Here is a 21,633-nt window from a genome sequence, read left to right as displayed (position 1 = left end):
ACGTGTATACAACCATGAAAAAAGTTATCCCCCACTTGTGTCACCGAATTCCGCTGTCGGCGCCATGAAGCCATAAAAGTCCCCGCCACCATTCAGGGCACCGAGCAGAATATCATCTAGCCAGCCTATCCCCGTCGTCGAAGACGAAAATAGCGTCAGACCCGGAAAGTCCCACTCAAAGACAAACTGGTCTGGCACGAACGAATCCAGTTCGCTGCCCGCCGTGCGAGATCCATCCCCGCCGACATCCCGCTCGTCATCGGGCTGCTCATATTGGCCCTGCAGTGCGCGCGAAAACTTGTCCGTGCCAGTCTGTAGCAATTGCAAGTACATGTTGGCCGTACTGTTCGCGATGCCCGCGTCGCGCAGCTCTCTCGCCAGGATCGCCCCGCACGCGACGAGGTCATCGTGAACCGTGCCATGTTCCTCGGGCAAGAGCACACAGAGCTTCAGAAGTAGTAGATAGCAAAAGGCGCACTTGGCCCAGACAAAATCCATGGCGTATTTTAGATTGTGCAGGTATAAGCGCGGCTCGGCAATGATGGTTTGGAGGTGCGCGCGTAGAGAGTCTTTGGCTAGGGACAGGACGGACCGCTGCGCGGGGGACATGAAGTCGACGTTGTCGACACCGGCGGTGCGCACGGCGCGGCAGAGTGCCATGGTGGTCGCCCAGCACTTTTGCACGCGTAGGTTGACCAAGATCCAAGGAGGGACGTCGGGCATGGGCTGCAGGATGCGCGCCCAGTCGCTGTGCCAGAGGTCGATATCAATCGTGGCGTCGCGTACGAGGCTGAGTATATCCTCTTCGTCTTGGTACACTCGCTCCGACAAGGAGGCAAAAATAGTGGCGCGGAGGACGTTGAGTTCTACTTGCGCAAAGAGGAACCGGTCCAACACGGTGGTGTGTGGGTTCTCCAGAAGAACTCTTGCCCGTCGCGGGTCGCCGACGAATGTGCACGTCAGCATGTCCCCGGCGTCGACATGCAGTATGTGACTTAGCACAAGCACATGTAGCCAAGTGCGCGCCTGACGTATCAGCATGGACGTATCCAAGTCCTCCGCCTGGCCGACTTGGCGCGCCATCACCTCGTCGTACGCCTGGGGCAAGCCGGCCTCGATGGCGAGCCGCGTCGCCGTGGCCGTGAGCAGCGAGCGTTCCGCCGAGTAGCACGCCCGCACGAGAAGCGCCTGGATCGTTTCCAGAGAGGGTGTCGGGTCGGGCGCGGACAGGACACTGCCGAGCATGCGCTTGAGGTGGAAGTTGAGCAGCCGCCACTGGTGCGCGTCGGTGCCGCACACAACGCGGCAGCCGACGGTGCAGAGCGCGGCGAACAAGAGACTGGAGCGCTGCCGAATACTGGGCAGCGTGTCGTGGGTCGCGTCAAACACGGGCACGTAGTGGTCGCAGCCGGCGAAAAACGTGGCAAAGTAGAGCGTGGCTTGGTCGAGGGTGATGAGCCCAACGGAGACAAAATCGGGGAGCCGACCGGGCTCGGTAGTAAAATGAGACCGACGGGTTCTACGGAGCAGTGTGACGACTTCTGGCGACTGGGTCGCATGGTGAGCGCTTTGGTTGGCGTTTGAGTGGCGTGAGGCGGCATCATCGACAGGGCCGGCGATGGAGGCGCTCAAAATGCCCGGCGCGGGCGCTGGAGGTCGCGTGTTCGTGTCATTCGGATCATGTTCCCGACCGCTGTTGGAAAAAATGTCCAAGTTTCTTCGCAGACTTGATACCTCGTCGCTCAGCGCGTCAATTCTTCTGCGACGACAAACGGCATTAGTGCTGGCTGAGCCTGGAAATAGCTCAGACGTACTCGAGGTAGGGGTCTCTCGGCCGCTCGGTGAAGTGGCAAGTCTTCTTTAAAGAACGACATCTTGGAGAAAATCAGTATACCAATTGAAATGACTAGAAGGGTTGCTAACCTCGTGCATGGATTGCCGCCGTTACATCGTACCTGGAACATGTTAGTGTGGTGAAGCGCGGGCCGCACGTTTGTACGAACCTTGGACGCCCGACACGCACCACAGGCCGTCTAGGGTCCCTCTATTAGTGCGAAATATATACGTTGGTGTTTTATAGCTTTTACCGGTATCCGCCTTTTTCGCAGCCTTTCCCTTGATGAGCTTTGTGAGTTTGAAGCCATGCCGAGGCGGGGGTGCAATGGTTGAGTTCGGTTTCGGTAGTAAGAGGAGTCAGTGGCGCTATAACCAAGTAGAATTGAGAATTGAGAACCAGACAGGGCGCCACCCTTTACCGTCTTCAATATCTTGGGTTTGCTGATGGTACTGATTTGTTGTATGGCCTGCAGGCCTACCTGTGGATTGTGTAAGTGGTCGCAGGCAACAGGCAAAGTCGGCAACCAGGAAACACAGTGCGAGCTTCAACACAGTGAGGTCTGGCGCACAGTACTAATTCTACGTTTATATAGGTAAGCAGCCATCGGCGTAACACATGTTTCTCCGTCAACCTGCACCAGCCAAGGCTCTCAGCCATTTCCCAATACAATGTTAAACTCCCTTCCTTCGCTCCTTTGAAACCGCGGATGGATCAGCCGCCCGACGCGGTTACGCGGGCGCTCGCCCAGCCGCACATTGTGCAGTCCATCTGCCTCAGCTTGCCTGTGCGCATGCTCGTGACGGCCGCCCTGATCAATCGCACCTTCTTCGCCGAGGTCACCGAGACCCAGTGGAAAGACGCACCGCTCTGGATATTGCGTGCGTGCGTGCAGCCGAGCCGTCGACAGCTCTACGCGTCCAAAATACGCCACCTCGAGCTCGACCTCGACGACATCGCACGTTCTGTGGCCAATCATAGTTTTATTAAGAGACTCACGTTTGACAGCTTGCGGGTTCTTGTCCTGTCTACCTGCAATGCGTCTCCAGACGACGACCATATGTTCCTCGCGCGCTACTTTGGTCCCGCGCTCCGCGCCCTCACCCTCAAGACTGGTGCCGCCCACGCTTCCCTCTTTTCGCTCCTGGGAGGACGGTGCAATCGGCTCAGCTCGCTGAGCCTCGGGCGTGCCAGGGTGGATTTGATGGCACTAGCACAGTTCATGGCCACGTCTCGGTATCTCAGGTACTTGGAGTGGGCGGGCGACCACGACTCCGGGACGCTGCCGCTGGCGTTCGTACAACAGTGTGCGCGCCAGCCATCCCTACGTGAGTTACTGCTTTCAACGACGACTATAGGGGTAAGATCGCTTCTTATAATTCATCTCGAGATTTACCGCCCGTTTGCGGCGTTGGAGCGGTTTACGGCTACGCTTCCCTCGAATGCTATGTCTCTTCTGTGCGGATGTCTTGCCAAAACGGAAGAGATTGAATTGGAGCTGATAGACCTCATCTCGCCGGTCTTAGAGCCTCTGTCGCAGCTACAGGGTCTAAAGAAGATTCGACTTCGCATCCCCTCTACCGGTCCTTTCTCTGCATCTGAAATGATGTCATTGTGCTCGCTGGTCAAGCTCCAAGAGTTTTGCACATTCATCGTAGAGGACGTCGACGATACTCCCCAATACGATGCCGTTTCGCAGAGTAGTCACAGTAGTAGTCGTGAGTATGCTTCGCTTGGACTTGCCGCCAGTCAATTTAAAACGTGGGTCTCGCATTTCCCTTCCCTGCAACGGCTTGAATTATGTTGGGCGGTGCCTGGCAAGTATGACGAAGCCTTGGTTGCGCTCGCATCGCACTGTCCCATGCTGGAGTATTGCCGCTGGCCGGCAGAGATTGACTTTTCGGCCCTTCAGCTGGGATCGCGGGAACAACCTCTCTTTCCGAACTTGGTTTGTCTTTCTGCCCCTTCCGCCACGGCGTCTGATGACCCAAACGACTTTCCCTGGTGAGAGTCATGCAACATTCATCAATTTCAAGCCGTGCCAGGCCCGGCTGACCTTTCTTTCTAGCAATCTCGACAAGAGCCAGCTGGTTGAGGTAGTGAAGAAGCACTTTCCCAAGATGAGGGTCACCCTCATCATACCTAAAGTCTGGGGTCAAGGTGTGAGTTTCATTGCGGCGGCACTTGCAGTCTTGAGCTGCTAAGTAAAGAATTGTTAGCCGATTAAAACAACTCGTGAAGAAGCATTTAAGTACGAATTAGACGCAGCGATGTTCTTGATTTCTATAAAGCGCGCATTCTCGCTTCCATAATACCAGAACCACAAGCGAGCATGAGCATCTTGCCCTTCCCTTGGTGTTGGGAAAGACGTAGCTTCTGCCCTTCATCTCACAGTGCAGCTGGTGCGGGAGAGACATGGGCTTGTCCAACCAGGCACCCCTCTTGCTAGGTAGTCCACACAAATCTTGCACAATACTATCTTCCACCATAACTACATTGTCCTCCACAATACCTTATCTTCCACAGCACTGGCAGTCATTACCAAGGTACCCCTGTTATTGTCAATAAAGCCATCGAACCATCAATTTCCGAATCTAGTATCAGCTTCAGCCTTCTCGTCGCCAGGGATCTCCTTCCAGTCTTTCAGGCCTGGTTTGAGCAAGCCTGATTTGACGCCTTCCGGCACCATGCGCCTTCTGGGCCTGATTTGACGCCTTTCTGCACCATGTGTCTTCTAGGTCTAGTTCGACATTGGTCCTGTCCCTGTACATCGTACCACCTCTGTCAGCCACGCATGAATGAACTTGGTTTGATCTACCTCTGCCTTGCATCTATTCGCATCAATGACTTCAGAAAAAGCCATCATAACGTCCGGGCAAAAGTCGGCGCTGTCACGCTCAAAGTGCAAATTCGTCAACCGCGGAAAGTGTTTCTGCAGCGTTTTCGACCATTCCTGAGAGGTTCCCAAGATGTGGCCCGATGCGCGCAGGGATCCCCAACACAGTGAAGAGACGTTTGGAAATGCAATATCTGATCTTGTATCAAGATGGAGCTTCGTGATATCGATGCCTGCAAGCTTTAGTGTGCAGCTGCGCAACCGGCGACAGCACTTTGCCAAATGCAGCATCGATCTAGCGGTCAGCGTACATTCGCACGCAAGATGCAGGATTTGCAGTTTCGGAAAGCCCGAAACTAGCTCTTCAAAATGCCCATCAGTAAAATCGAGCTCCTCCTCCAACAGGACCTCGTAGGCATCGCTTACAGCCTCACACACGTCTATGGAAAGTTTGCTAAGGTTCGACAAGGGGCACAACGATAGAATCTCGGCTCGTGGAAGCTCTGCATTTCTTGGGAAGCGCAGTGTCAACGACTCGAGGCACATGAGAGTGGATATATGACAGAGGCAAGGCACTTCGGCGTCGGACAGTATCAAATGGAGCTGGGTGAGATTCGGCATGCGTCCCATCAAGGAAGCGACTCCTCTCGCCGGCACGGCCCCTGTAAAAGCGCCCAGGCACGGCAACAGCTGCCCTTTCTCGGCGTCTACTTTATTCATATCGACAATCGTGTGGCGACCGTGAAAATGCGCCATTCGAAGTCGGGCGAACTGCAGGTGCTCGAAACGGCGGAAAAGGAGGGCATTTTCGCCGCCCTCCTTGAGCAGAAACGTGAGCTTCGATGCGTAGAGTTGCTGGCGGCTCTCGTCAACATGCGAGGCGAGATGCTCCAGCGTTGCATGACGCCACAGCAAATCAGTAGCAGTCTCAAACCACGCGAGACTAACGCAAGCCACACGGGCCTGGGATCCGACGTCCAGGAAGTTTAATATGCTTCGCAGGGTCTCGGGATTGCCCAAAGCTCGTGCGGTGCTGTGTAATTCTTCCATAGTCGATAGATTCATCAGCAGGCGTCGGAGATTAAGCTCTGGATGCCGGTATTGATGATGATCAGATCAAGCAAGGTGTGTCAGGTTGCAGAGAGGCTGCCGGATTGCGCAAATGCAGCTGAAACAGTGTGCTGGAAGTTGCAGTGTACTTCTATCAGCTTTCTATAGGTCGGTAAAAGGATGTACAAGATGGAAACGATGGAGCAGCCAAGAATGACGATGGGTTCAATAGACTGTGTTTATTCTTAAATGTCCATGTATGTGATAGCTTTTGCAGGTGATATATACATAGGTAGCTAGAACCTGAGGCATCCCTGGACAGGTAGGTAGGCAACCACACAGTCGTCTCCTCCAACTCTCTTCCTACATCAACACCAACTTTTTGAAAGTTGGGGTGTCGGCAACAGAAGTGTACGGTAGTACACTTCTGCTTTTTAAAGGAATTTCGAGAGTTCACCTTCATCACGAACACACACACACACAACCCAGTTGCACACACAACAGCAACGCTGCCGCCAGCTACCTACCTAGGTAGGCAGGCTGGCCGTGAGTACGCTGGCACTGCCACGATAGCTGCTGTTAAACTCTTGAGGGGCTACGCGACATGGGCGCCGTCATATAGAGGTCTATATAATAGTTTAGGTAATATAATTAGCTTTTTAGATAAAAGGCAGGTTTTCTAGAGTTTTCCTATCTCTTTTAGCCCTTCTAGTAAGCCCTAATATACTATTCTTTATAGGTATTAGGAAGGCTAGGGTAAATCTACTAAAAATGGGCTTCTTTATTATATTACGTAGGAGGGCCTTCCTAGTTAGGTCTTGCCCTTAAGACCTGGTTAATTTGCGATTCTTTTTATTAAGAGGAGCTGCTAGGCGTCCTTTGCCCTTCTTAGGGATTTCGCCGATGTAAAATAGCAATCAATCGATCAAACAGTCGTCTCCTCGTAGCCTGGGGACAGTGTCGCTTAGTAAAACCAGCCGTATTCGGCCGAATGGTTAAGCCGCTCATAGCTACGGAATGCCTTTTTAATCGCCAGAATGCCGGGGGTATCGTTTTTGTGCTCTACAACGAAGCGATAGAGTTTGGGGAAATGCTTGCGGATAATTTCTGTGACCTCTTCTTCCGCGCAGTCCCTAGGCCAGTGTTAGTTCGCAGCAAGGATACGGGCGCAAGAGGTGTGGGAGGAAACTCACTCTGGGAATTTCTTGCGGTCGCCACCTGTCCGGGCAAAGGCCACATGGAGCAGCTGCAGGCTTGGGAAAAGAGGCCTTGTCAGCAACGGCAGGTTGAGGTTGGTGAAGTCGATCCCGCCCGGCCACACGATGCGCTCGAGCCGGGGACAGCAGCTAGCCACCGTCATCAGAGCGGCAAGATACGACTGAGAGCTAGTCATGCGCACCTCCAGCTCAAGCTCCCTCATCAATGGGAAACAGGCGATCCATGTCTGGACCTCATCACAGGTGAGGGGGAACTCGGGAAATCCCTCCTCGCCTAGGGCCTCGCTGTACAGGCACAGACTCTCCATCCGTGATAGCGACTGCAGCGATAGAATCTCGGCCTTGCAAAACGTCGTCTCCTGCACGAAATGAACGCGCAACCGTCGCAGCTTCTTCATCTTTGACGCGGCCTCCAGAATCGACACGTCCGTGTCCTGCACATTCAGCACCATGTCAATCATGTCCTCGCACCACCGCGCCAGCAGCGGTATCGCCATGGACGGCACGACGCCCAAGAGGCGCTCCAGGGCCGGGAACGGCGCCGCGTGCTCCGCCGCAATCTGCTGCAGCGCGTCGACGGGCAGGCGCAGCGAAGGCCCAAAGTGAAGGGCACGCAGTTTCCGCTGACGCGCGCACTGGACGAGTAGCGGCCCGTGGAGCTCGCCCTCGGGGGAGACGCCGGCGTCGCGGGGCTCCAGGCGCAGGTCCTCGAGCAGCGGGTTGGCGGCGAGCACGGCGACGAGGGCGTCGTAGGAGAAGTCGGGCCAGTACGTGTCCAGGCGCAGGCTGCGGAGGCGGGTGCAGCGGCGGCGAAACGTGCGCAGCAGGGCGTCGGTGAGGTGGCAGTCGGAGAGGGACAGCGCGCGCAGGCCGGCGGGCAGGTAGCGGTGCAGCCGCTCGTGGTAGCGGTCGTCGCCCTTGGCGGCGGCGGCGGCGTCGTCGGCGACGAGGCGCGGGCTCGAGTAGTGGGCGAGCAGCAGGGTCCGGAGGCCGTCAAACTGCACCCTGCGCAGGGCGTCGGCGTGCTTGCGCATCTGGCTCTCGCTGAGCGCCACGTCGCGCACCTTGGAGGCGTAGCGCTGCCGCCGGCTCACCTGCACGCGCTGCGCGAGCGCCCAGAGCGGCGCCTCGCTCCATTTCGCCTCGGTGGCGTAGGTGAAGAAGTTGCGGTTGATGAGCGCCGCGGCGACGAGGCTTTCGGGGGGCAGCTCGTTGCAGATGGACTGCACAATGTGCGGCTGCACCAACGCCCGCGCGACGGGGCTGGTGACGTCCATGTGTGTTTGTAGGCGAGGGTGAGCGGCGCGTCTCTGACTGGCTGAGATTGGACAAGGATGCGATTCGTTACCATGCGATGGAAGGATTTGTACGGCAGTAGTGGTGTATTGTTGGTATTGTTGTGTATCGTGGTTGAATTTTATGTCGTCGTTTGAAGCGGCGTGCGCCGATAAAACGTGGAGTGCTGTTAACGAGGGTAGCCGAAGGTTAAGAGGGCGCACCCACTAAAAGCACCCTCTGATGTATCAGGCATGAATTGTAGACAAGGGAATAGTTGAGATGCAATAAACTATATTTTATACGTACTTGAACATTGTGATGCTACTGAATTCCAAGACGGTTGAATATAATAAGCAAAATGAGGTTTATTTTTAGTAGTATAATAATAGCTATCCCACGCCAGTATATATAGAGATCGGTGTGGGTTCGTTTTGTGCTCTACGCGTCTCCACGCGCAGGATTTTTAAGCGTCACGCGTGCCATGGTTGTCGGTGTCGGAATGGGGGCTGAATCCAACCTTCGCATGCAGTTTATTCCGCAACCAACATGGAGGACTTCCACTTCACCACGCGCGCGCTCAGTCATCCTGAAATCCTGCGACGCATCATTACCCAGCTCACAAACCCCTCGCTGGCGCGTGCAGCCCGCGTGGCCCGGAGCTGGTTCGCGCCTGCCACTGATGCACTGTGGCAGTATGGCTCTCTGGCGCACCTCCAGAGGGTCAAGCCCGACAAGCGGCGGCAGCAGTACGCATCCAAGATGACGGATCTCGCCGTCGAAAATAAGCACCGGTCCTGGGACTACACAATTGCCAGGAAACTGAAATTTGAGAAAATTACATCTGCTTCCTTTATCGATTATCTGGCGGACCAGGATCGCTTGTGCAAGTCCTGCCAGCCCTTCAAGTCGTCGCCGGTCAATGAAGTCACCATCATGGACTCGATCGTCCACGACGCCTTCTTTGAATGCATCGCGGAGCTGTGGCCCAATATTAGCAAGATCTACATTGGGACCCTCTTCCCCAGTGAAATCACCCAACAAGCCTTTCTCGACTTTGTCAAGTCCCGTCCGTCGCTGGAGAGCCTCGATGTGCAGGAGGGTGAAGACGATCTTCAAGGACAAGATTTGTTTCCGCACTGCGCCACAAGAGCCGAGCTCACCGCTCTCCGGTTGCCCTTTGACATATCTACCGAGGTTGTGCAAAAGACCATCGCGCAAGAGGGCAATCTTTTCCCCTCTCTCAAAAGTCTCTTCATAACAATGCCTTCCGACGCCTTCTCGCTTTTGCTCGGCCCGTTTCGGAACCTCACAGACCTAGAGATCGAAGTGACAGACGTTACGACGGCCATTCTATCCGACATATCTTCTATCACAGCACTCGAAAGACTCGTCGTCATTTTGCCGTGCAACTATGACCTCCCCAAGAAGGAGATTTTGTCGCTTCGCTCGTTGACCAAGATGCGTGACCTCTACTTGAACCGGGACGGCCTCGATGGAGACGTGATGGAGGCTGAAGATCTCGAGCAGCTGGATTTCATCGATGCCGACTTTGAAGAACTCGTATCTCACTTTCCAGGCCTCTGCTCCCTCACCTTTTTGTGCGAATGTACCCTCACCGCCAGAGCCCTGCTCTCTCTGGCTGACCACTGCCCGCGTCTCGGCAGTGTGACACTGCCGAGCGATGTAGACTTGTACGGCCTTGGTCTGGACACGCGCAAAAAAGTTTTATTCCCGGAGCTTTGGTCTCTACGACTCGAATCGCTCTACACATCCCAGTACACTGGTGAAGTAGTTGGGTAAGTTTATCTGTGTGACGTTTCTGCATCTATTCTTTCAGCCTTTCAGATTTTCAGACCACAGGACCCAGAACGGCCGCGGGTTGGAAGGGGAGGCGCAAGGCCTCTTCTCTGTTCAGCTGAGGAGTGAATTGAACAGTCCACGGACTCGTCGCCGCGGGTCACTCTTGTATACATGACACACTCAACACTCTTCTAACACTCTACCCGTACATAGTACCGATTTTGAACATCTCTCCAAGCGCATCGGAGAGCATTTTCCAAAACTAACCGACATGGCAATCAAGGATACGGAAAGAGGCTTTGCGGATCTAGCGTCTAGCTTCGCCCCGTCCGTCAAGAGTCATCGGCGAAGAGTGCGCGAAAAGGTGGCGAGCGATCTAGAATTGACCGAGGTCAAGGGTCCATGGATTGGAAGCGTCTGTGAGATGGAAGATGACGAGGCCTATGGCTTTGACACGGAGGAAGAGGATCCCAGCGAGGACGATGAATACTATCGCTATGGTGCTGAAGATATTGACTATGAAGAGGACGACGAATCGGATGACTCGGTATCCATCACAGGCCCTGTTTCATCAACAATGCCAGGGGGCGATGTTCAGCTGGGAGGGCTAACAGACTCGGATGATTCTAGTTCTAGCTGGGAGGATGTGGAGGAGGAATAGAATCAGCTCAGCTATGCATGTACGAATTACATAGTTGGTGTATCTAAAGGCACAAATTACGGATTTGTACCTGTAATAACTAATAAATACTCTACGAATATACGGACATACGCAGGCTGTGGCTCTCAAGGTGGCTGACTCAGCACCTTGTCACGCATGCGTCAATCGGAAAGGGGCGAGCATGGAATTAATGGACAACTTGCCAAGTCAATTCCAAGTCTACCCTCTGCCACAGCTCGCGAAAACATGCCCAATCTTCTAATACATTTCAGAAATGAAAGAACACAACGGTCAGTGCATGGGCAGCGCGATGACTTCATCAGTCAACTACGAAGCCGCGAAAATGATATCCTCAAACTCGCCGCAACGAAATGTGGCCAACCGACTGCCGAGTTCTTCCAATCGGAAGTCTGTGGCGACTACTATACTCGCGGTAGCTATAACGCGACATTTTTCATCAGGCTCGCCAATGGGCAGAAGTGTGTCTTGCGTATACCGCTGCGGCCGTGCCTGGCATACTGTCCACACCGCAAACTAGAATGTGAGATCGCCACGATGCAGTAAGCCCTTGCGTCTATGCTAGCCGTTGTCTGTCATTGCGTTTACTGACTAGAGTCAGACACTTGTCAAATTGCACCACAATCCCAGTCCCGAAAGTCATGGCGTACCGCATAGAGAAGGCCGATGATCCGCTATCCACGTTTGCTATTCTCGAACATATTGATGGAAAACGCCTCTCGCCCGCCGAATTGGATAATACACCTAGCGAAAACCGACTCGAGCTATACAAGTCTCTAGCAGATGTCTACATTCAACTGCGACGCCAGGAATTCCCGTCAATCGGCAAGCTTACGAAAGGCGTGGATAGAGTGTGTGTTGGCGAGAAGACAGCGTCCATAATGATGAATATGATGCAGCTCGAAGGCTTGGACCCCATACATATTCAAAATTCTTATCACGACGAGTCGGGGCTCCTCAAATCTGCCAATATCTACACAAAGATGCTGCTGAGCATTGGATACAGTGCTTTTCTGAAGAGCCCAAATGCCGTGATGGTCGACATGGGCCTAGAAAATTTGCACCATCATTTCTTGTTCAGCAAGTACGTTGAGACATGGATAGAGCCTGGCCTTGACGAAGGACCCTTTGTGCTGATCCATGGTGACTTGCACTTGTCGAACATGGTAGTCGACGACGACCTGCGCCTCGTTGGCGTGCTCGATTGGGAGTGGAGTCGTGTTGTACCAGTTCAATATTTTTCGCCGCCTCTGTGGCTGTCCAACAGAAATGAGGTCCAGTTGGCCTATCCTATTTCGTGGGAGTGTTATTGTGTTACAGAGTTTGCCAAGTTTCTGCGAGTGGTCAAATCGCGAGAGGAGGACATGTATCAAAATAACCTACTTTACGACGAATGGACAAGGAAGATGACTGACCGTGCCGGACCATTAGTCGCCAATGCCCTCGAAAACTGGACCGATGTGGATTGGTTTATTTTTCAACGATCATTCGATCAGGATCCCTCGCTAAAAGAGACCGCCTTGGAAGCGTTTGCTGCCGATGACCCTCTGCGCACACAGCTCGCAGAAATGAAAGAACACGACTGCCGCATATATGAGAAAGACTTGGAATTACTCGTCGAATCTGACAAGAATGGGCAAAATAGCCTTAGTGCGACCATTCCGCAGACACTCGCCTGGAGAGCTTATCTTCAAAATATCCCAATCAGTGCTGGCGCTCTCGGTGCAACTATCGCGGCTTCAGCCGTAGCGGTCGCCATCTGGTCACGATGGCAACCTAGCCCCAGCCGCTGAGCAGTTCAATCTCCTCCTCACATTTGACCTTGATCTGTTCCAAACGTGCAATGCTCAAATTAAGTGCATCTATCTCCTGCTCAAAGGTGAGACTCATCGGATCCATGCCACGCATCAGCTTTGCCGCATTTGAAGAGGACCTGAGCTGATTATCAGTTTTGTCGGACATTTTTCTCTTCAGTTCCTGCATTTCTGCCTGCGTGGTCCTGATTTTGTCTTGTATTTTGTCTCGCTCCGCAATCTTGTCTTTGAGCTCCGCGATTCTGACGTGGCTGATTTTGTTGGACATGTTTCTGTGAAGGTCTGAACACGGTGTATATCAGTAGTGAATCAGGCTCTATACCTTTAAAATGCTGTGGTTTAGAATACCATGTACATACAAGAAACTGTTTCAGGCTCCAGCTTTTCTCTCTCTTGATGCAATGTCGCGAGGTTCTGTTAACGAGTGCGCGACGGCGTTGATGTCGATGGAGCGGGGTAATGGTACCACAGCACGACCTTTCGAAATGCATGGTCGCCAAGCGCCACGAGCCTGACATAATTAAATGTATGGGTCTGGCATTCTGGTATCATACATTGTTCCCGTTATGCCTGTCTATTGACTCGCAGAGCGACACCTCGCGTATAGTTATCAAGCCTGCCAGACAGTCGCTACGGCGTCTCCGCAGATAGCTAGCGCGATGCAACGATGTCAATCGCCAATATTTATATCCTGATCAGCGAGGAAACATAGCCTGTACCAAACTGAACATGGATCGACCCATCTTGTTCAGTGCCTGAAAAAGACGAGCCACCCAGGCCACTTCGGCAGCCATTCGGAAGCCTGGGAATCTCGGTCCCTTATGAACAGCGCATAATTTCCGCTTTTTCTGCACCCGACCGCAACGCACTCGCAAACCTAATGCAAACATGGCCTACAGCGTTACATGCACACCCGACATTCTTCCTCGTCGTCCCTCTGGGCAGCCAACCACCGCCGAGCTCGCCGAACATTGCCGGCGGGCTAAACTTGCCCCGCACCGCGCCGGGCCGTCGCCCCGCCCCTAAAATACGCTTGTGCTAGGTGCTCTCAACGGCATTTTGGGGAGCCACCAATTACGGCATCGTCCTACGCCCAGATGAGCAACGTTGTATGGCCAGGGGACGCATCGCCTGCAGGTACATAATATGCACGTCCCCAGCGCGCTCATTCTCGACAGGCCAGTCTTGTTGAGCCTCTCCTGCCTACATTGCCTTCGGGAGCCGACAGAGCCATGATGATTCGGAGCACTCTAGTATCGCTACTCGCCGCCAGTGGCTTCTGCGCCGCCAGTGCCCCCGCCCCCGCCCCCACGCCCCTCATCTCGGCCGCCGGCGAGAAAGCCGCCATCCCCCGCTGGGACTTGCAGTCTACGGCGCACGTCGACAAGGACCTCGCCAAGCTCTCCCAGGCCGGCGCCGCCGACACCTCGTCGTGGCACCACGTCGAGGCGTCGCGGTGCACCCTCATGGGCTGCCTGCTCGAAACAGGCACGTACAAGGACAGCGAGCTCTGGTTCTCGGACAACCTCGCCCGCTTTGACGGCAGCATCTTCGCCGTGCCCTGGGTCTACCGGAGCGAGTTTGCGCTCCCGCCCAAGCGCCAGCACGTCCTGCTCGAGACCAACGGCATCTCCTCCAAGGCCGACCTCTACGTCAACGGCCAGCAGGTGGTCGCCGCCGACGTCCAGGCGGGCGCGTACGCCGGGCACACCTACGACATCACGCACCTCGCCGCCCCCGCCAACGCCCTGCTCGTCCGCGTCTACCCCACGCAGTACCTCTACGACTTTGGCGTCGGCTTCGTCGACTGGAACCCCTACGCGCCTGACAACGGCACCGGCGTCTGGCGCGACATCGCCCTCAGGCTCACGGGCCCCGTCGCCCTCGGCCCCCTGAGCATCATGGTCGACGCGCCGCTGCCGATTGGCGAGCGCCCGGCCACCGTCACCGTGCGCGCCAAGGCCACCAACCTCGAAAACGCAAGCGTCAAGCTGGCGGCCACGGCGAGCATCGCGGACCCGGCCGGTGCTGCCGTCGGCGGCGCGCAGAACCAGAGCGTGACGCTGGCCGCGGGCGAATCCCGGTACGTCGAGTTCAAGCACGTTGTGCGGCGACCGCAGGTGTGGTGGCCGAAAGCCTGGGGCGCGCAGCCGCTGTACACGGCGCGGGTCGAGTTGGCCGTCGCCGGCGCCGTCTCGGACAAGGCGGCGAGTGCGTTCGGGATCCGCACCGTGACGTCGGCCGTCAACGCGCACAACGACACGCTCTTCACCGTCAACGGGCACCCGTTCCAGGTGCTCGGCGGCGGGTACAGCGCCGACATGTTCCTCCGCTGGGACGGGCGGCGCTTCGCGCGCATCGCGCAGTACATGCTCGACATGGGCCAGAACACGATCCGCCTCGAGGGCAAGATGGAGCAGCCCGAGCTGTACGCCATCGCCGACCGGCTCGGGCTCATGGTGCTCGCCGGCTGGGAGTGCTGCGACAAGTGGGAGGCCTGGTCCTACAACCACGACCTTTCCGTCGACCCGCCGCCCGTGTGGGACGACGGCGACTACGCCATCGCCAACGCCAGCATGGCGCACGAGGCCGCCGTGCTGCAGACGCACCCCAGCCTGCTCGGCTTCCTCGTCGGCAGCGACTCGTGGCCCGACGACCGCGCCACGGACCTCTACGTCGACGCCCTGCGCGCCGCCGGCTGGCAGCTGCCCATCATCGCGTCGGCCGCCCAGCGCGGCTTCCCCGCGCGCCTCGGGCCCTCGGGCATGAAGATGGACGGGCCGTACGACTGGGTGCCGCCGAGCTACTGGTTCGACACCAACGGCGGCAGCGGCGCCGACCGCTACGGCGCCGCGTTTGGCTTCGGCTCCGAGCTCGGCGCCGGCGTCGGCACGCCGGAGCTGGGCAGCCTTGAGCAGTTCCTCAACGCGACGGACCTCGAGGACCTCTGGACGCGCCCGGACAAGGGGCTGTACCACATGTCGAAAAAGTCCATGTTCTACACGCGCCGCATCTACAACGCGGGGCTGTACGCGCGCTGGGGCCCGCCCGCGTCCCTCGACGACTACCTGATGAAGGCGCAGCTGACCGACTACGAGGCCACGCGGGCCGAGTACGAGGGCTACGCGGCGCTGTGGTCGGCGGCGCCGCGGCCCGCGACGGGGCTCGTCTACTGGATGCTCAACAATGCGTGGCCGAGCCTGCACTGGAACCAGTTCGACTACTACCTGCGGCCGGCGGGCTCGTACTTTGGCACCAAGACGGGGGCGCGCCTCGAGCACGTGGCGTACGACCACGCCACGCACGCCGTGTGGCTCATCAACCACGCGCTGGACCGGTGCGGCGCGCGCACGGTGCAGGCGGACGTGGTGGACGCGCACGGCAAGACGCTGCTGGCGCGGCAGACGATGACGGCGTCGACGCGGCCCAACGCATCCCGCAAGGTCGGCACGGTGCGCGGCCTGAACGGCTTCCGGGACGTCGTGTTCCTGCGGCTCACGCTGTCGCGGGGCCGGCGCGTGCTGAGCCGCAACGTGTACTGGCTCGCGCCGGGCGTCGACGTGCTGGACTGGAACAACTCGACGTGGTACCACACGCCGGTGGCGCAGTACGTCGACTACACCCCGCTGAGCAGGCTGCTGGGGCCGGCCAGCGTCACGGTGACGGTCGGTGCGGTGGCCGCAGCGCAGGAAGGGGTCGCGGAAAGGGCCGTCACGCTGGAGAATAGGTCGGGCGTGCCGGCGTTCTTTGTGAGCTTGAACTTGGTGGACGCGGCGGGGGTGGATGTGCTGCCGGTGCTGTGGTCGGATAATTACGTGACGCTCTGGCCAAAGGAGACGCTCACGCTCACGGTCGGGCAGTGGGATGACAGGGCCAGGGCGGTGGAGATGAAGGGGTTTAATGTCAAGGCGGCGACTGTCAAGTTCTAAGGGTTAATTAATGTCATGTCGAGTTGAAGTTTAATGTCAAGTCAAGATACAATGTAAATGTCAAGTCAAGTTCCAATGTTCAATGATTGTCCATCATATGTATGCGCTTCTACTTGAATATGCTTGATAGAGACATGTGACAACAAATGTTGTCCATGTTGAGTAATGCCATTAAATACATAATAATTCGTACATGTTTTTTCCATGCGTAAAATCTTGTACACGAGACCCTTAGACGAGGTACCGGAAGCCCTTGCGCATCTGGAGGGCCTCGTCGGGGCTGTTGAGGATCTGGACGGCGCCAGCGGCACCGCCCGAGGTGGACGCAGCCTCAGCCTCGTCGGCGGCGGCCTCGCTCTTCTCGAGCTGCTTATTGAGGCTGATGAGCATGAGGCGGACGATCCAGGCGCCAAAGATGGTGACGCCAAACATGCTGAGCACAATGGCGTAGCTCTTGCGGTAGCCGTGTTCCTTGAGGCTCCAGACGTAGGAGCCGGCGACGTTGCCGAGCTGAGCAAAGGCGTTGATGATGGCAATGGCGACGGCGCGCTTGGCGGGCGGGCGCGGGAAGGACGAGGCGATCCACGAGTAAAAGACAATGTAGCCGGCGTAGGAGCTCGTCTGCAGGAAGAGGGCAATGTACCGGGCCGGCACGTTGGACGTGGACATGCAGATGACGAAGCCAACGATGCCGACGAGCATGGGGCAGACAATGTGCCAGAACTGCGAGGGCGTTAGTGATTGGTGCGCACGAGAAGGAGGAGGGGGAGGAGCGTACTCGTTCTTGGGTGCGGTCCGAGTTCCAAGCGACAGCGTACGAGACGAAGCAGGCAAAGACCCATGGGGGGGCGCTCATGAGAAGAGTAGGAACGTAATTGAAGCCGAGTGTCTGGGTCAAGCTGGGCTGTGAGAGGGTTAGTCGTTGTTCAATGCAGCATGAATAGCATGGATAAAGGGTGGAAACATACGAAGAAGGCATTGAATGACAAGCCAACGACGTAGGAAGTAAAGGTCAACATCATGACATAGATCTTGACATCCTTGAGCGCCATCTTGAGGCCTTCCGTTGGCCCCATGTTGGCATCCGTGTCGAGCTCACCGACATCCTCGACAATGCGCAGCTGGGCGACCAAGCACTCCTCCTCGGTGAAGCCGCGGGTGTTGTGCGGCAGATCGGGGAGGATAAACGCCGCAGCAATAGCAATGGCACACGTGGCGGCACCCTCGATCCAGAAGAGCCAGCGCCAGGCCGGGTGGCCGAGGACGCCATTCATGTTGGACAAGACGCCGGCGCCAACGAGGGCGGAGAAGGCGTTGGAGATGAGGTTGCCGCAGAAGAGCAGGGCGTTGCGCTTGGTCAGCTCGCGGCGGGTGTACCACTTGGAGAGGATGAGCAGGGCGCCGGGCAAGAAGGCGGCCTCGATGAAGCCGAGCAGGAAGCGGATGGCGACCATGCTGCCGAAGCCCTGGGCGTTGCCGGAGAGGGTGCTGATGATGCCCCAGAGCAGCATGGCGCCGGCAATGTAGAGCGAGGGCCGCTGGATGCGGTTGATGAACATGTTGGACGGCACCTGCATGAGGATGTAGCCGACGTAGAGGATGCTGAGGCACGTGGCGTACTGCGTGTCGTCGAGACGCAGGTCCTCCTGCAGGCCCTTGAGCCGCGCCGCCGCCAGGTTGTTGCGGTCGAGGTAGTTCATGATGTAGATGAGCACGAAGAGCGAGCACCGCGCGTCGAGCTTGCGCTTCAGGCTCTTCTCGACGACGGCGCGCCGCGCCGGGTCCATGTTGTGCGGGATCTGCAGCCCGTGGGCGGCGGCGACGGCGGCGAGGCCCGTGTACGCGGCGGTGCTGGTCGCGCCGGCGTCGTGCCCGGTGTATTCGACGTTTTCAATCTGCTGCTTCTCGTTGTCTGAGGGGTCAGCCGTGCCGGCGGGCGTGATCTTGTCGTCCATGGTTGAAGGGAGCGGGCGGGGGAGGGGAGATGGCGAGAGGGGAAAATGGTGTTTGACAGGAAACCCGCGAGCACAAGAGGGAACGAGACGAGCAGGAGAGAAATCAAAACGAGGGGAAACGGGGTTTTAATGACCCCAAGGCCCACGAGGGAAAGCCCCAGCTGATCTTTTTTTTCCCATCAGTTTTCTAAATTGTGGGAAAGGGCCGAATGGCGAGGCCGTTGTTGAGTTGGGTTGGGGTATAGTTTTTGCTAGTGCAGTTTTCTTCTCTCCTGGAGTGTCGCCGGGACTGCATCCCTGCCAGCCGCGGGGACCCCCACACCGTTCATCCACCATGACTCGAGCACTGAAAGATGGGGGCGCCGCATCGTTTTACCATTTATCCTTCCATTGCCGAAGAAAAAAAAAGGCCAGTTTCATTAAGCGGTGGCGTGTTGTGGCTTGCTCGCAGGATCTTGATAGGCGTTGTTGTGGCTGCATCTAGGCTTGCAGCACAACAGCATAGATGCGCGACTTTCCCATTCCTGGTCTCTTGGTCAGCAAGACATAAATATGCCAAGGAGCGGCGGTGAATTTAAATTGTGGCTCGGAATATTTCACTCGTAGAAACGAGGCAGCCGACGCATTAATGACATCCCAAGAAACGAAGCACGCTGGGGCTGCCAGCTGGGGATTGCGGGTTTGTGGGGGCAGCTCGGACGAGGCGGGGAGCTTGAGTTACAGGGGTGAAGGCCAGTGCTCGTTACTGCGCTGGACTACGGGGAGGCCGTTCGCTCTTCCAATTGACAAGAAAAAGAAAGAAAAGTACAAAAGAATATACAATATTCCACTGACGCATTCAAGAACTTCTCTAATTTCTCTCTAATTTCTTACCATCATTTTGACCCTCTCCTGCGTTCGCGACTGCTCCTCCCTAATCCCTTCCCCAGTCACCTGGTTACGTTACAGCACTCCCCCGCCGCAATAAACGCTCCGGGGGAAGAAAATCTGGGGCGCTGGGGCGCTGGAGAAGGGCCTGGAGCAGCACGTGCGCCGCGGAAAACTGCCCATCCACTGACATGATGGGCTTGTCAGTTTGCCACCAAGAATACGTCCTGTTGAGAAAAAGCGAAAAAAAAAAAAAAGGACCAAGGCTGCGCTACCATGGTTTCATCTCAGATGAAGGCGTCGGCAATTGAGATGGTAGTTGGCTTGTACTAGCTACGCCACGGTGGGAGTGGCCGGGGTGGCGCACGCCTTGGCCGAAGGTTAACTTCCTTTCCTGCCAAATTTTGCATCCACAGCAGAAAAATACAGGCCATCGTCGCAATGTCCTTGGTTGGGCAGCTCCCGACAGTAGACACGACGAAGAGACAAAAATGTGTAGGCAGTCTGTCTTTTTATAGAACTAATCATGAACTTAAACAACACACCAGGCTACCGTGAAATCGTCTCCATCCTACTGCAAGCAAACAGGCTCAAGCCCGAAACCACCCCAGCTACATAGGTATCAGGTATCCTACACCTCAGTCACAACAGTGTGCTATCCCATCTGTTCTTGTCCCCCTTCCATCTAGTTCTTCTTGCAGCGCGTAGGGCTCACTGTCTGTCCCTCCCGGTCCGTCGAATCGTTCAGGTCCGCACACACCGGTAGCAGTGTCACCGCGATGCACGCCTCTGGCAGCGCCGCCGTCGTCATTTCCACCGACAGTCCGTATGGCAGCTTGCGGTCGCAGACCATGTACTGGCCAGGTCCGAGCATCAGATCCCCGCGATCAAAGATGACTCTCACACCCTCGGTGCCGGGACCGTACTGCAGGATCGAGCCCGACAGGTTGGCGTCGTCGGGGCTGCGCACGTTGCGCCACGCCTGCGCGTACGGGCCAAAGCCGGCCACGATGGTGCCGCGCGCCGCCCACAGGTCCGCGTAGGTGCCGTTGGTGTGGAATAGGGAGAACTCGTCGTGCAGCGCGGGCGTCACCATGTCCATGCCGGCGCCAATGTGCACCCCGACGACGTACTTGGAGTGGATGGGCGGGGTATAGTCCTGGCTGAGGTCGGTGACTTGGATTTGGAGCTTGAAGCCGTCGGATGTGGTTGGCGGGGGAGCAGCGGTGGCGAGGGCGGCGAGGCCAAGAACGACGAGCGAGGCCATGGTGTTGTGAAGTTGTGTGTAGTGAAGTTATGTGTAGTGCCGGTGATGATACTGGTGATGATGATAGTGGTTGTAGATACGTTGTAGTAGCAGGAGCGGTGAAGCCAAAGATGCTGTCCAGGATGCTGATGATGATTAAAGGTTTCAAAACCAAAGGGATGATTATTGCTATTTATCCTGCAACACGCAAACAGACGGTCCCTGATGATTGCCAACCTGGTCCCGAGCGATCCTACCCTCCCTCATCAGGAAGCTACGTCACAACCTCGTACTGGCGATGCAGGTGCCGCCACAGGGTCTCGCTCGCCGCCTCCCAAGCGACCTACTTGCCTACATCGGGAAGTCACCGACCGATTATTCTTGGAAGAACCGAAAATGGCAACTCATAATACGAGATTTGCATTGTTCGCCGCCCACTTGGATCGGGCCGGCCAGCCCTGCAGCAAGGCAATCAAAGCAATGTAAAAAATGCCGAATCTTTTTTTTTTTTGGAAAAAAATGGTAAAATACATACAAGGGACTTTTCACTCTCTTGATCGTCTACGATTTGTTTGCCGGTTTGCTTTTGCATAACGACCCTTTGCCTACGGGTAGTACATGGAAAGCGATGTAGACGGTGGCAAGAAACACTGTTGCATCAGCCGTTTGCACCACGCCCACGGCCCACGTCGTGATGCGACCCTGAATACCGACGGCCAAACGCGAACCCTTTAAGACAAATGGCCAAAATTTAGCCCGCTGGGAACTCGGAAATGGTATACGAGGGTCGTATTGCCGAGCTCTATAGTAGCAGAATAACCGATTTCCGTTCCATTGTAGCACTAGTCTGTGGTGCAACCTGCCAGCTGCCAGCGTTCTGAGACGTGCAGCGGCCTACCTATTCTTAGCATGTCATCTTGTCGACTCACTGCGCTCGTATAGACAAGAAAGGGACAGTTGCATTCTCGACAACCGAAGGGTGCGTGGACGCGTCTTTGTAGTTGAAATCTCCTGGGGTGGCTGCCATCTTGAGAATGGGCGACAAAAGTGTCCTTCAGGGTGTCAGTCACTATGAGCCCCTGGCTGCGTGGGGGTTTTGAGCCTACCACGAATTCAGAGCCCCCATTG

At 56.3% G+C, this 21,633-nt stretch overlaps 5 protein-coding genes across 5 annotated transcripts; 2 read left to right on the top strand and 3 right to left on the bottom strand.

The window, feature by feature from the left end:
* Nucleotides 1-24: 24 nt before the first annotated feature.
* Nucleotides 25-1,964, bottom strand: CCM_04925 (C6 zinc finger domain protein; the record flags this gene model as incomplete). Its single annotated transcript, XM_006670071.1, has 3 exons — nt 25-1,759; nt 1,815-1,858; nt 1,956-1,964. 3 exons carry the CDS (start codon nt 1,962-1,964, stop codon nt 25-27), a joined length of 1,788 nt encoding a protein of 595 aa, XP_006670134.1.
* A 6,797-nt stretch (nt 1,965-8,761) lies between these two features.
* CCM_04924 (Protein kinase-like domain) lies at nt 8,762-12,266 on the top strand (the record flags this gene model as incomplete). The annotated part of the gene is made up of 7 exons (XM_006670070.1): nt 8,762-10,011; nt 10,076-10,171; nt 10,229-10,661; nt 10,711-10,748; nt 10,820-11,236; nt 11,290-12,222; nt 12,254-12,266. 7 exons carry the CDS (start codon nt 8,762-8,764, stop codon nt 12,264-12,266), a joined length of 3,180 nt encoding a protein of 1,059 aa, XP_006670133.1.
* A 1,474-nt stretch (nt 12,267-13,740) lies between these two features.
* CCM_04923 (Glycoside hydrolase) lies at nt 13,741-16,437 on the top strand (the record flags this gene model as incomplete). The annotated part of the gene is made up of 1 exon (XM_006670069.1): nt 13,741-16,437. One exon carries the CDS (start codon nt 13,741-13,743, stop codon nt 16,435-16,437), a length of 2,697 nt encoding a protein of 898 aa, XP_006670132.1.
* Nucleotides 16,438-16,668: 231 nt separating this feature from the next.
* On the bottom strand, nt 16,669-18,392 carry CCM_04922 (Major facilitator superfamily transporter; the record flags this gene model as incomplete). Its single annotated transcript, XM_006670068.1, has 3 exons — nt 16,669-17,160; nt 17,216-17,341; nt 17,406-18,392. The coding sequence occupies 3 exons, from the start codon at nt 18,390-18,392 to the stop codon at nt 16,669-16,671; spliced, it is 1,605 nt and encodes a 534-aa protein (XP_006670131.1).
* A 1,552-nt stretch (nt 18,393-19,944) lies between these two features.
* Nucleotides 19,945-20,526, bottom strand: CCM_04921 (uncharacterized protein; the record flags this gene model as incomplete). The annotated part of the gene is made up of 1 exon (XM_006670067.1): nt 19,945-20,526. The coding sequence occupies one exon, from the start codon at nt 20,524-20,526 to the stop codon at nt 19,945-19,947; it is 582 nt and encodes a 193-aa protein (XP_006670130.1).
* Between the last annotated feature and the right edge of the window lie 1,107 nt (nt 20,527-21,633).

Source organism: Cordyceps militaris (genome assembly GCF_000225605.1).
Source record: "Cordyceps militaris CM01 unplaced genomic scaffold CCM_S00003, whole genome shotgun sequence".
Taxonomy (NCBI): domain Eukaryota; kingdom Fungi; phylum Ascomycota; class Sordariomycetes; order Hypocreales; family Cordycipitaceae; genus Cordyceps; species Cordyceps militaris.
This window is presented reverse-complemented; position numbering and strand designations above follow the sequence as displayed.